This window comes from Oncorhynchus clarkii, chromosome 31 (genome assembly GCF_045791955.1).
Source record: "Oncorhynchus clarkii lewisi isolate Uvic-CL-2024 chromosome 31, UVic_Ocla_1.0, whole genome shotgun sequence".
Lineage (NCBI taxonomy): Eukaryota > Metazoa > Chordata > Actinopteri > Salmoniformes > Salmonidae > Oncorhynchus > Oncorhynchus clarkii.
Window position 1 is genome coordinate 12821663 of NC_092177.1, and position 13163 is coordinate 12834825.

Genomic DNA, 13163 nt, shown 5'->3' on the forward strand with positions numbered 1-13163 from the left:
CCGGTACCCCCTGTATATAGCCTCCACATTGACTCTGTACCGGTACCCCCTGTATATAGCCTCCACATTGACTCTGTACCGGTACCCCCTGTATATATCCTCCACATTGACTCTGTACCGGTACCCCCTGTATATAGCCTCCACATTGACTCTGTACCGGTACCCCCTGTATGTAGCCTCCACATTGACTCTGTACCGGTACCCCCTGTATATAGTCTCCACATTGACTCTGTACCGGTACCCCCTGTATATAGCCTCCACATTGACTCTGTACCGGTACCCCCTGTATATAGCCTCCACATTGACTCTGTACCGGTACCCCCTGTATATAGTCTTGCTAATGTTATTCTACAGCTGCTGTTTATTTGTTACTTCTATTTCTTATTTTTTACTCATCAATTATTATTATTATGTTTTACTTGGCAGGTATTTTTATTAAAACTGTAAGTGAACATTGAATTTGACGCATGTGACAAGCAACATCTGATTTGATATGATTCTCTCTTTCTCCCTCCCCATCTCATTTTGCTGTTTCCATTTTACACGATGATATAGACAGAGAGAAGTAAAAATAGTTCACATGAAGAGAGCGGTTGACCTCGGCATAGGCAAATGGGTGCCTAGAGAGATGAACTGAGAAAAGAGGGAGATGAGACAGAGACTAGGTCAGAGTGAAACATCAGTACAGGCCAGCTGGTAAGGATATGAATCACGCCAAAACAATGAGAAAACCACATCTTGAAATATTACAGAGAAATAACAGTTGACATAATTTTGTCTCCTATGAACCCTTTAAGTCGTAAGTAGGATTCCGACTAGGATTAGTCCTGTGTGCTTATTACACTAACCAGCTCAGGGTCTATGGTTTTTCACAAGATATTATGACGCAGGATATGTTAGAAAGTATCCTTTTAGATATGAAAAGCTACGTAGATAGAGGGCAAGATAGAGAGATAGGGCAAGTTAGAGAGAGAGAGACAGAGAGAGCAAGATAGAGAGAGATTGGGTGAGAGAGAGAGGGGGGGGATAGGGCAAGTTAGAGAGAGAGAGAGAGTGAGAGAGAGAGAGAGATAGGAGATAAGACCCAATCCTAACCATGAAAACATCATTAACTTTATAATCAGCAACTGTAGGGATTCACCTCCCAATCAACTCGATCAGCTCCATCATTAGAATCAATACACATGGAAGATTCATGAAGCCACATCCACACTACCATCCACAACGCTTCATATTTAACTGGAATAGAGGGTAGGATATGAGTTAGGGAGGGAGGAGGAAGAGGAGGAGAGGGGAGAGTATGTTAGGGAGGGGGAGGAGGAAATGGGAGAGTATTAGTTAGGGAGGGGGGAGGGAGGAGGAGAGGGGAGAGTATGTATGAGTTAGGGAGGGGGGAGGGAGGAGGAGAGGGGAGAGTATATATGAGTTAGGGAGGGGGAGGAGGAAAGGGGAGAGCATGTATGCATTAGGGAAGAACGGAGGAGGAGAGGGGAGAGTATGAGTTAGGGAGGGGGAGGAGGAGAGGGGAGAGTATGTATGAGTTAGGGAGGGGGGAGGAGGAGCGGGGAGAGTATGTATGAGTTAGGGAAGGGGGAGGAGGAGAGGGGAGAGTATGAGTTAGGGAGGGGGGGAGGAGGAGAGGGGAGAGTATGTATGAGTTAGGGAGGAGGGGAGGAGGAGCGGGGAGAGTATGTCTGAGTTAGGGAGGGGGGAGGAGGAGCGGGGAGAGTATGTATAAGTTAGGGAGGAGGGGAGGAGGAGCGGGGGGAGTATGAGTTAGGGAGGGAGGGGAGGAGGAGCGGGGGGAGTATGTATGAGTTAGGGAGGGGGGAGGAGGAGAGGGGAGAGTATGAGTTAGGGAGGGGGGAGGAGGAGCGGGGAGAGTATGTATGAGTTAGGGAGGGGGGAGGAGGAGCGGGGAGAGTATGTATGAGTTAGGGAGGGGGGGAGGAGGAGCGGGGGGGAGTATGTATGAGTTAGGGAGGGGGGAGGAGGAGCGGGGGGAGTATGTATGAGTTAGGGAGGGGGGAGGAGGAGCGGGGAGAGTATGTATGAGTTGGGGGGGGGGGGGGGGGGAGCGGGGGGAGTATGTATGTGAGGGTAAGAGGACAGTTGGATGAAGGTTTGGACAGCCAGTGATCTATCTTCCTGTAGTATGAAGGAGGAACAGGGACACCTGTTCTAAATCTCTCAACTCTTTTCTGTCTCTCTCTCTCTCCCTCTCTCTCTCTCTCTCTCTCTCAATACCTTCATAAGCCATTCTCTTCTCCCTCCCTCCCTCACCCCTACCTCCCTCCCTCCCTCCCTCCTCTGTTCTCCAGTGTTCAGGTGGGATCTCATGATAGCTGGCTAAGGATCGATTCAGCCACTGGAGGTTCAATAGTATTACTGCTTCATTCTTCACACACACAAAATCACTCACTCACACACACACTGACCCTTCCCCCCAACCTAAATCAATTCCATACAATCTTGTTTTGATCCATTTCTCCGGTGATTGAGTTTATTTGGAGGATCAGACAGACTAAATTACACATCACTTGAACATGTCAAGAGGATAAAACGGCAGGAAATTCAGACCCATAGAATGGATCACTTATTTTTTATAAAGGAAAGCCTGCCTATTTTACTTTTAAACAGATGCTTGAGAATTTTTACCAATGAATGTATGTAAATATGACATTTCACTGTGATAATACCAAAACTTCAACTAATCTAGGAATTAAGATTACAGTAAGATTACTAGACCTATAGCAAACAATATTTTATAATCTAACCCATCATAAAAGTACAAAATGGAAAATCCTATAATCAACATAAATCCAATACTGATCTTTAGGGTAGATTATAATGTGGTATTCCACCATCTGGACATTCCAATTCCTTCCTACCATTCCATTCCATTTAAACCCTGAATCTCATTTGAATATCCCCATAATATGGAGGTTGTTTGGGAACTGTGTCTGACTGTAGGGGGCGTGGGGGGGGGGGGGGGGGGGGGTGCTCCCCATTTCTACCAGGAGAATCCAGAAGTTTTAATCAACAGCAGACTCCACGGCAGCTCAATAAAGGACTGAATTCACAAATGGGAAGGGAGAGAAAGTAATAGACCACCTCGCTACTGCACTCAACTGTTAGAGCGAGAGAGAGAGAGAGACAGAGAGAGAGAGAGGGAGACAGAGAGACAGACAGACAGACAGAGATTGTGGGTGTGTGCTTCTATGGTCCATCTATACTACACACTGATACTAATGCCAGTAATACAGGTACAGACTGAAGTTCTTCCATTTCACAGTTCCTTCCGATATAAAAATGGCAAACAACTTCTGTCTCTTTCCACCCCTCTGTGGAATAGTAGTTAGATAGAACATAGAGAGAATGGGAGTTAAACGGTACACTATTCCCTATGTAGTGCACTACTTTTGACCAGGGCCCTATGGGCTTTATAAAGGGATCCATTTGGGACACATTTAGAGTCTTTCAGGTTGTTAATATTCTGTTGCTGTATTTTAGTCTTCTCCCTTCCCTGTCCTGTTCTAACAGCATCCTCAGCTTCCTGACTGATTACTGATGCTTCACACCTAATCAGTACTAGACCCAGAAATACTACTCTTAATGTGTCTGTCTGTCTGTCAGAGAGAGAGCATTGGTCTTTGTATGTGTGTACGTGCATGTGTGCGTGTGTGTGCGCACCCAATTTTTAGCAACTACCCATAATGAGAATAGTATTGACGTATACACTGACTCGGTGACTGAGTTCATCAGGAAGTGCATAGAGGATGTTGTTCCCACTGTGAGGATTACAACTTATCCAAACTAGAAACCACGGATAGATGCCAGCAATCACGCAAAACTGAAAGCGCAATGCACCACATTTATCCACGGCAAGGTGACTGGGAACATGGACATGTACAAACAGATATCACACAGCCAAAACGACACTACAGAGACAAAGTGGAGTCGCAATTCAACGGCTCAGACACAAGACACAGTACAGTGCCTTGCAAAAGTATTCATCCCCCTTGGCGTTTTTCCTATTTGTTGCATTACAACCTGTAATTTAAATATATTTTTATTTGGATTTCATGTAATGAACAAACAGAAAATAGTCCAAATTGGTGAAGTGAAATGAAATTACTTGTTCAAAAAATGTAAAAAATGTAAACAGAAAAGTGGTGCCTGCATATGGATTCAGCCCCTTTGCTATGGAGCCCCTAAATAAGATCTGGTGCAACCAATTACCTTCAGAAGTCAAATAATTTGTTAAATAAAGTTCACCTGCGTGCAATCTATGTGTCACATGATCTGTCACATGATCGCAGTATATATAAACTTGTTCTGAAAGGCCCAAGAGTCTGCAACACCACTAAGCAATGAGCACCACCAAGCAAGTGGCACCATGAAGACCAAGGAGTTCTCCAAACAGGTCAGGGACAAAGTTTTGGAGGGTTGGATTCTAAAGAAATATCAGAAACTTTGAACATCCCACGGTGCACGATTAAATCCATTATTAAAACATGTAAAGAATAAAGCACCACAACAAACCTGTCAAGAGATGGTCGCCCACCAAAACTCACGGACCAGGCAAGGAGGGCATTATTCAGAGAGGCAACAAAGAGACCAATGATAACCCTGAAGGAGCTGCAAAGATCCACAGAGGAGATTTGAGTATCTGTCCATAGGACCACTTTAAGCCGTACACTCCACAGAGCTGGGCTTTACCGAAGAGTGGCCAGAAAAAAGCCTTTGCTTAAAGAAAAAAATAAAACTATGTCTGGCGCAAACCCAACAACCCCCATCACCCCGAGAAAATCATCCCCACAGTGAAGCATGGTGGTGGCAGCATCATGCTGTGGGGATGTTTTTCATCGGCAGGGACTGGGAAACTGGTCAGAATTGAAGGAATGATGGATGGTGCTAAATACAGGGAAATTCTTGAGGGTGACCTGTTTCAGTCTTCCCGAGATTTGAGACCGGGACGGAGGTTCACCATCCAGCAGGACAAGGACCCTAAGCATACAGTTCTGCTGAAGCAACTCTCATTTAAATGTCTTAGAATGGCCTAGTCAAAGCCCAGACCTCAATCCAATTGAGAATCTGTGCTATGACTTAAAGATTGCTGTACACCAGCGGAACCCATCTTACTTGAAGGAGCTGGAGCACGTTTGTTTTGAAAAATGGGCAAAAATCCCAGTGGCTAGATGTACCAAGTTTATAGAGACATATCCCAAGAGACTTGCAGCTGTAATTGCTGCAAGGGGTGGCTCTACAAAGTATCGACTTTAGCGGGGGTGAATAGCTATGCACACTCAAATGTTCTTTTTTTTGGTCTTATTTCTTGTTTGTTTCACATTAAAATATATTTTGCATCTTCAAGTGGTAGGCATGTTGTATAAATCAAATAATACAAATCCCCCCAAAATACATTTTAATTCCAGGTTGTCAAGCAACAAAATAGGAAAAATGCCAAAGGGGGTCAATACTTTCATAAGGCACTGTATGTGGCAGAGACTCCAGCCCAACATGGATTATAAAGGGAAAGCCAGCCACATTGCGGACACTGATGTCTCTCTCCCACGTCTTGCTCCCAGACAAGATAAACACCTTCTTCTCCCCGCTTCGATGAAAACACAGAGCCACCAACGCGCGCCATCGTTGCTCACAAGGATTGTAAAGTCTCGTTCTCTATGGCCGACGGAGTAAGACATTTAAGCCTGTTAACCCTCGCTAGGCTGTCAGCCCAGAGCTGCGTCATCAGAGCATGTGAAGAGTTTATGGACATATTAAATATCTCCCTATCCCAGACTGCTGTCCCCATTTGCTTCAAGATGTCCACCATTGTTCCTGTACCCAAGAATACGAAGGTAAATGAAGTAAATGACTAATACCCATAGCACTCATTTCTGTCATCATGAAGCACTAACTCACGGCCTTGGGTCTGAACCCTTCCTTATGCAACTGGGTCCTGGACTTCCTGATGGGTCAACCCCAGGTTCATAAAGGTAGGCAACAACACCTCCACCACGTTAATCCTCAACACTGGGGGCCCCACAAGGGTGCGTGCTTAGGTCCCTCCTGTACTCCCTTTTCACCCATGACTGCGGGGCCACGCACGCCTCCAACTCAATCATCAGATTTGCTGAGAACACAACACCAATTACCAACAACGACGAGACAGCCTAGAGGGAGGAAATGAGGGCCCTGGCGTGGTTTTGCCAGGAAAATAACCTTTCCCTCAACATCAACAAAACAAAGGAGCTGATCGTGGACTTCAGGAGACAGCAGAGGGAGCACGCCCCTATCCACATCGACGGTCCGCAGTGGAGAAGGTGGAAAGCTTCAAGTTCTTCAGCGTGCATATCACTGACAACCTAAAATGGTCTATCCACACAGACAGTCTGGTGACGAAAGCGCAACAGCGCCTCTTCAACCTCAGGAGGCTGAAGAAAGTCTGCATGGCCCCTCAGTCCCTCACAAAGTTCTACAAATACACCAATGAGAGCATCCTGTCAGACTGTATCACCTCCTGGTACAGCAATTTCACCGTCCACAACCGCAAGGCTCTCCAGAGGGTGGTGCGGTCCGCCCAACGCATCACCAGGGCACAATGCTTGCCCTCAAGGACATCTACAGCACGCTGTGTGTCACATGAAGGCCAAGAAGATCCTCAAGGTTCTCAGCCAGCCATGGCCTGTTCACCCTGCTACCATTTAAAAGATAGAGACAGTACTGGTGCATCAAAGCTGGGACCGAGAGACTAAAACCAACTTATATCTCCAGGCCATCAGACTGTTAAATAGTCACCACTAGCCGGCCTCCGCCCAGTACCCTGCCCTGAAGTTAGTCACTGTTACAAGCTGGCTACCACCTGGTACTCTACCATGCTTTGCACGCTCGTGGCATTTGCTCAAACAGCTTCATGAGGTAGTCAACTGGAATGCATTTCATTAACAGGCGTGCCTTGTGAAAAGTTCATTTGTGGAATTTTTCTCATTCTTAACTTCTTGATGCCGGGTCGCAGTATTTTCACGTCCGGATGAAATGCATGCCCATATTCAACTTCCTGCTACTCATCCCCAAAAGATATGCATATTATTAGTAGATTTGGATAGAAGACACTCTGAAGTTTCTAAAACTGTTTGAATCATGTCTGTGAGTATAACAGAACCAATTTAGCAGGTGAAACCCAGAGGACAAACCATACAGATTTATTTTTGAGGTCACTCTCTTTTCAATGAGATTTCATTGGGAATCCAGATTTCTAAGGGATCTTCTTCCAGTTCCTATCGCTTCCACTGGATGTCAGCAGTCTTTAGAAATTGGTTGAGGTTTTCCCTTTGTGTAATGAAGAAGTACGGCCATCTTGAACGAGGGTAACTTGAAGTGTACTGTTAGATGGAGGCTAGTGACCAGAAAGCTAGCTACAGTTTGTTTCTTCCTGTATTGAACACAGATCATCCCGTCTTCAATTGTATCAATTATTTACGTAAAAAAATACAAAGTTGTATTGCAAAAGTAGTTTGAAAAGTTTTGGAAAAGGTTACAGGTAACTTTTGAGATATTTTGTAGTCACGTTGCGCAAGTTGGAACCGGTGTTTTTCTGGATCAAACGCGCCAAATAAATTGACATTTTGCATATATATCGACGGAATTAATCGAACAAAAGGACAATTTGTGATGTTTATGGGACATATTGGAGTGCCAACAAAAGAAGCTCATCAAAGGTAGGCATGAATTATATTTTTATTTCTGCGTTTTGTGTCGCGCCTGCAGGGTTGAAATATGCTTCTCTCTCTTTGTTTACGGAGGTGCTATCCTCAGATAATATTATAGTTTGCTTTTGCCGAAAAGCATTTTTGAAATCTGAATCTTGGCTTGGATTCACAACAAGTGTAGCTTTAATTTTCTATCTTGCATGTGTGATTTCATGAAAGTTAGATTTTTTTAGTAATTTATTTGAATTTGGAGCTCTGCATTTTCACTGGCTTTTGGCCAGGTGGGACGCTAGCGTGCCACATATCCCAGAGAGGTTAATGTATATGAGTAAATCAGTTGTGTTGTGACAAGGTAGGGGGGTATACAAAAGATAGCCCTATTTGGTAAAAGACCAAGTCCATATTATGGCAAGAACATCTCAAATAAGCAAAGAGAAATGACAGTCCATCATTACTTTAAGACATGAAGGTCAGTCAATATAGAACATTTCTAGAACTTTGAAAGTTTCTTCAAATGCAGTCGCAAAAACAATCAAGCGCTATGATGAAACTGGCTCTCATGAGGACTGCCACAGGAAAGGAACACCCAGAGTTACTTCTGCTGCAGAAGACAAGTTCATTAGAATTAATTGCACCTCAGATTGCAGCCCAAATAAATACTTCACAGAGTTCAAGTAACATCAACTGTTCAGAGGAGACTGCATGAATCAGGCCTTCATGGTCGAATTGCTGCAAAGAAGCATGGAGGAGGAGGTGTGAAAGGCACACTTAACCATCATGGCTACCACGTCATTCTGCAACTATACGCCATCCCATCTGGTTTGCGCTTAGGGACTATCATTTGTTTTTCAACAGGACAATGACCCAAAACACACCTTCAGGCTGTGTAAGGGCTATTTGACCAAGAAGGAGAGTGATGGAGTGCTGCATCAGATGAACTGGCCTCCACAATCACCCGACCTCAACCCAATTGATATGGTTTAGGATGAGTTGGACCACAGAGTGAATGAAAAGCAGTGCTCAGCATATGTGGGAATTCCTTCAAGACTGTTGGAAAAGCATTCATGAAGCTGGTTGAGAGAATGACAAGAGTGTGCAAAGCTGTCATCAAGGCAAAGGTTGGCTACTTTGAAGAATCTCAAATATAAAACATATTTTGATTTGTTTTAATCAAAATCAAATCAAATGTATTTATATAGCCCTTCGTATATCAGCTGATATCTCAAAGTGCTGTACAGAAACCCAGCCTAAAACCCCAAACAGTAAGCAATGCAGGTGTAGAAGCACGGTGGCTAAAACTCCCTAGAAAGGCCAAAACCTAGGAAGAAACCTAGAGAGGAACCAGGCTATGAGGGAGTTTACCACTTTTTTGGTTACTACATGATTCCATATGTGTTATTTCATAGTTTTGATGTCTTCACTATTATTCTACCATGTAGAAAATAGTCCAAATAAAGAAAAAACCTTGAATGAGTTGGTGAGTCCAAACTGTTGACTGGTACTGTTTATGCAGTATATTTATATTCCGGAATCTGACATCGTAATGGTATTTCATAACTTATTTCCTTTCATATCTGGGGATTTGTGTGTCCAGTTTGGTATTGTTAAGGACCACTGTTAGACCTAGAAACATAAGCATTTCGCTGCACCTGCGATAATATCTGCTAAATATGTGTACGTGACCAATAACGTTATCGATCGTTTCGATTTATATGTGCTCCAGCAGCAGGGTCTTTTAATATCAGCAGTGATACGCGGTTGCTAAGCGAGGTGGCGACTGCATTCTGAAGAGGAAAGGATTGACTTCTGAATGAGAGACGTTCATCATCATGCACCTCCAACATGCGTCCCAAATGGCATCCTATTACCTGTATAGAGGATTACTTTTAATCAGGACCCATAGGGCTCATGTCAAAAGGATTGCACTATACAGGGTATAGGGTGCCATTTGGGACACAACCAATCTACAGCCAGAAGCCTGCCAGCACTTCACAGCTCTTTACAGCCCCTAACAGACCTCATAGGATTACAGCATTACATCTCTGCCTGGAGGAAGGGCTTGTAGCTTCTTTGATGAATGGTGATACATGTAAATGGACTTGTAGGAGAGAGAGCGAGGGAAGGAGAGAAAAGCAGGCTGCCCAGAATAAAAACAGCTTTACATGTGAAAATACACCCAGTTTCCTTTTCTCTACCCACTTCCCTGTTCTCTGTGTGTGTGTGTTAGGTCGTGGCCAAAAGTTTTGACAATGACACAAATATTAATTTTCACATAGTCTGCTGCCTCAGTTTGTATGATGGCAATTTGCATATACTCCAGAATGTTATGAAGAGTGATCAGATGAATTGCAATTAATTCCAAAGTCCCTCTTTGCCATAAAATTACCACAGAGTCCCCCCCAAAAAATTATACTGCACTTCAGCCCTGACACAAAAGGACCAGCTGACATCATGTCAGTGATGATCTCGTTAACACAGGTATGAGTGTTGACGAGGACAAGGCTGGAGATCACTCTGTCATGCTGATTGAGTTCAAACAAAAGTCTGGAAGCTTCAAAAGGAGGGTGGTGCTTGGAATCATTGTTCTTCCTCTGTCAGCCATGGTTACCTGCAAGGAAACAGCATCATTGCTTTGCAGAAAAAGGGCTTCGCAGGCAAGGATATTGCTGCCAGTAAGATTGCACCTAAATCAACCATTTATCAGATCATCAAGAACTTCAAGGAGAGCGGTTCAATTGATGTGAAGAAGGCTTCAGGGCGCCCAAGAAAGTCCAGCATGCGCCAGGACCGTCTCCTAAAGTTGATTCAGCTGAGGGATCGGGGCACCACCAGTACAGAGCTTGCTCAGGAAAGGCAGCAGGCAGGTGTGAGTGCATCTGCACTCACAGTGAGACAAAGACTTTTGGAGGATGGCCTGGTGTTAAGAAGGGCAGCAAAGAAGCCACTTCTCTCCAGGAAAAACATCAGGGACAGACTGATATTCTGCAAAAGGTACAGGGATTGGACTGCTGAGGACTGGGGTAAAGTCAATTTCTCTGATGAATCCCCTTTCTGATTGTTTGGGGCATCCGGAAAAAAGCTTGTCCAGAGAAGACAAGGTGAGCGCTACCATCAGTCCTGTGTCATGCCAACAGTAAATCATCCATTCAGTAAAGCATCCATTCATGTGTGGGGTTGCTTCTCAGCCAAGGGAGTGGGCTCACTCACAATTTTGCCGAAGAACACAGCCATGAATAAAGAATGTTACCAACACATCCTCCGAGAGCAACTTCTCCCAACCATCCAGGAACAGTTTGGTGATGAACAATGCCCTTTCCAGCATGATGGAGCACCTTGCCACAAGGCAAAAGTGATAACTAAGTGGCTCGGGGAACAAAACATTTATATTTTGGGTCCATGGCCAGGAAACTCCCCAGACCTTAATCCCATTGACAACTTGTGGTCAATCCTCAAGAGGCGGGTGGACAAACAAAAACCCACAAATTCTGACAAACTCCAATATTTGATTATGCAAGAATGGGCGGCCATCAGTCAGGATGTGGTCCAGAAGTTAATTGACAGCATGCCAGGGCAGATTGCAGAGGTCAATAACAGCCTTTGACACATATGAAATGCTTGTAATTATACTTCAGTATTCCATAGTAACATCTGACACAAATATCTAAAGACACTGAAGCAGTAAACTTTGTGGAAATTAATATTTGTGTCATTTTCAAAACTTTTGGCCACGACTGTACAGTATGTGTTTCTGTGTGTGTGTGTGTGTGTGTGTGTGTGTGTGTGTGTGTGTGTGTGTGTGTGTTTATTCCAGTAGTAGCAGCAGTATTGTGTGTGATGAATTAATTAGGTCTGTGAGCAGGCAGCATGTGGTTCCTCTCCCCAACACAAGTTGATTAGTGATACCAGCTGTCCCCCGTGTGTGTGTGAATGTGTATGTGTGTGTATGTGTGCCAGCTGCCAGGCCACACCATGCCAGTACTATATGATTACCCACTGGCACTAAACCCAGACTGGAGCCAACCACCAGCCAGGAGGCCAAGATGGCCGACCATGGTAATCCCATAGTCCCTTCTACCCTTCTCCCATCTCCTCTCCTTTCATTGCTCCTCACTCCCCTCTCTCCCCACTCCTCTCCCATCCCTCTCCTCTCTCCCCCTCTGCTTTCATTTCTCCTCACTCCCCTCTCTCCCCACTCCTCTCCTATCCCTCTCCTCTCTCCACCTCTGCTTTCATTTCTCCTCACTAACCTCTCTCCACACTCCTATCCTATCCCTCTCCTCTCTCCCATCTGCTTTAATTTCAACTCACTCCCCTCTCTCCCCACTCCGCTCCTATCCCTCTCCTCTCTCCCCCTCTGCTTTCATTGCTCCTCACTCCCCTCTCTCCCCACTCCTCTCCTATCCCTCTCCTCTCTCCCCCTCTGCTTTCATTTCTCCTCACTCCCCTCTCTCCACTCTCTCCTCTCATCCCCAGTGTATATGTTAAATTAACCTGGGAATATTAAAATTTACCTGGGAATATGTAGCATCAGGTGTGTTAAATTAAGATGTATTTACCTGGGAATAAGTAGCGTCAGGTGTGTTAAATTAAGGTGTATTTACCTGGGAATATGTAGCGTCAGGTGTGTTAAATTAAGGTGTATTTACCTGGGAATATGTAGCGTCAGGTGTGTTAAATTAAGATGTATTTACCTGGGAATATGTAGCATCAGGTGTGTTAAAGTAAGGTGTATTTACCTGGGAATATGTAGCATCAGGTGTGTTAAATTAAGATGTATTTACCTGGGAATATGTAGCGTCAGGTGTGTTAAATTAAGATGTATTTACCTGGGAATATGTAGCGTCAGGTGTGTTAAATTAAGATGTATTTACCTGGGAATATGTAGCATCAGGTGTGTTAAATTAAGGTGTATTTACCTGGGAATATGTAGCATCAGGTGTGTTAAATTAAGGTGTATTTACCTGGGAATATGTAGCGTCAGGTTTGTTAAATTAAGGTGTATTTACCTGGGAATATGTAGCATCAGGTGTGTTAAATTAAGGTGTATTTACCTGTGTATATGAAGCGTCCAGGTGTGCCCTTGCAGAACTGTTTAGACTTGTATGACAGAGTGACCTCTACAACCCCAGGAATGTGTCTTGGGGGAGTCTGCACCCGGATGGCGTGGGCTGTGATGAGCTACGGAGGGGGACAGGGGACAAAGGAAGGTTGTAATATTACATATCTACTTCACTTGCTAGAGGTGTCACTACAGACCCTGGTTCGATTCTAGGCTGTATCACAACCGGCCGTGATTGGGAGTCCCATAGGGTGGTGCACGATTGGCCCAGCGTTGTCTGAGTTTGGCCGGTGTACTCATTGTATCTCATTGTAAATAAGAATTTGTTCTTTACTGACAAAGGTTAAATAACATTTAAATAAAAACAAGTTCTATACAGTGACTTTGGA

The 13163-nt window shown here is 44.4% G+C and overlaps 1 protein-coding gene across 1 annotated transcript in view; it reads right to left on the reverse strand.

The window, feature by feature from the left end:
• The window catches only part of LOC139390755 (transcription factor COE1-A-like), a 127287-nt gene that overhangs the window by 40592 nt on the left and 73532 nt on the right, over positions 1-13163 (reverse strand). Inside the window, exon 10 of the mRNA XM_071138105.1 lies at positions 12767-12893. Coding sequence (XP_070994206.1) covers positions 12767-12893 — 127 coding nt within the window. The remainder of the gene's footprint in view (positions 1-12766; positions 12894-13163) is intronic.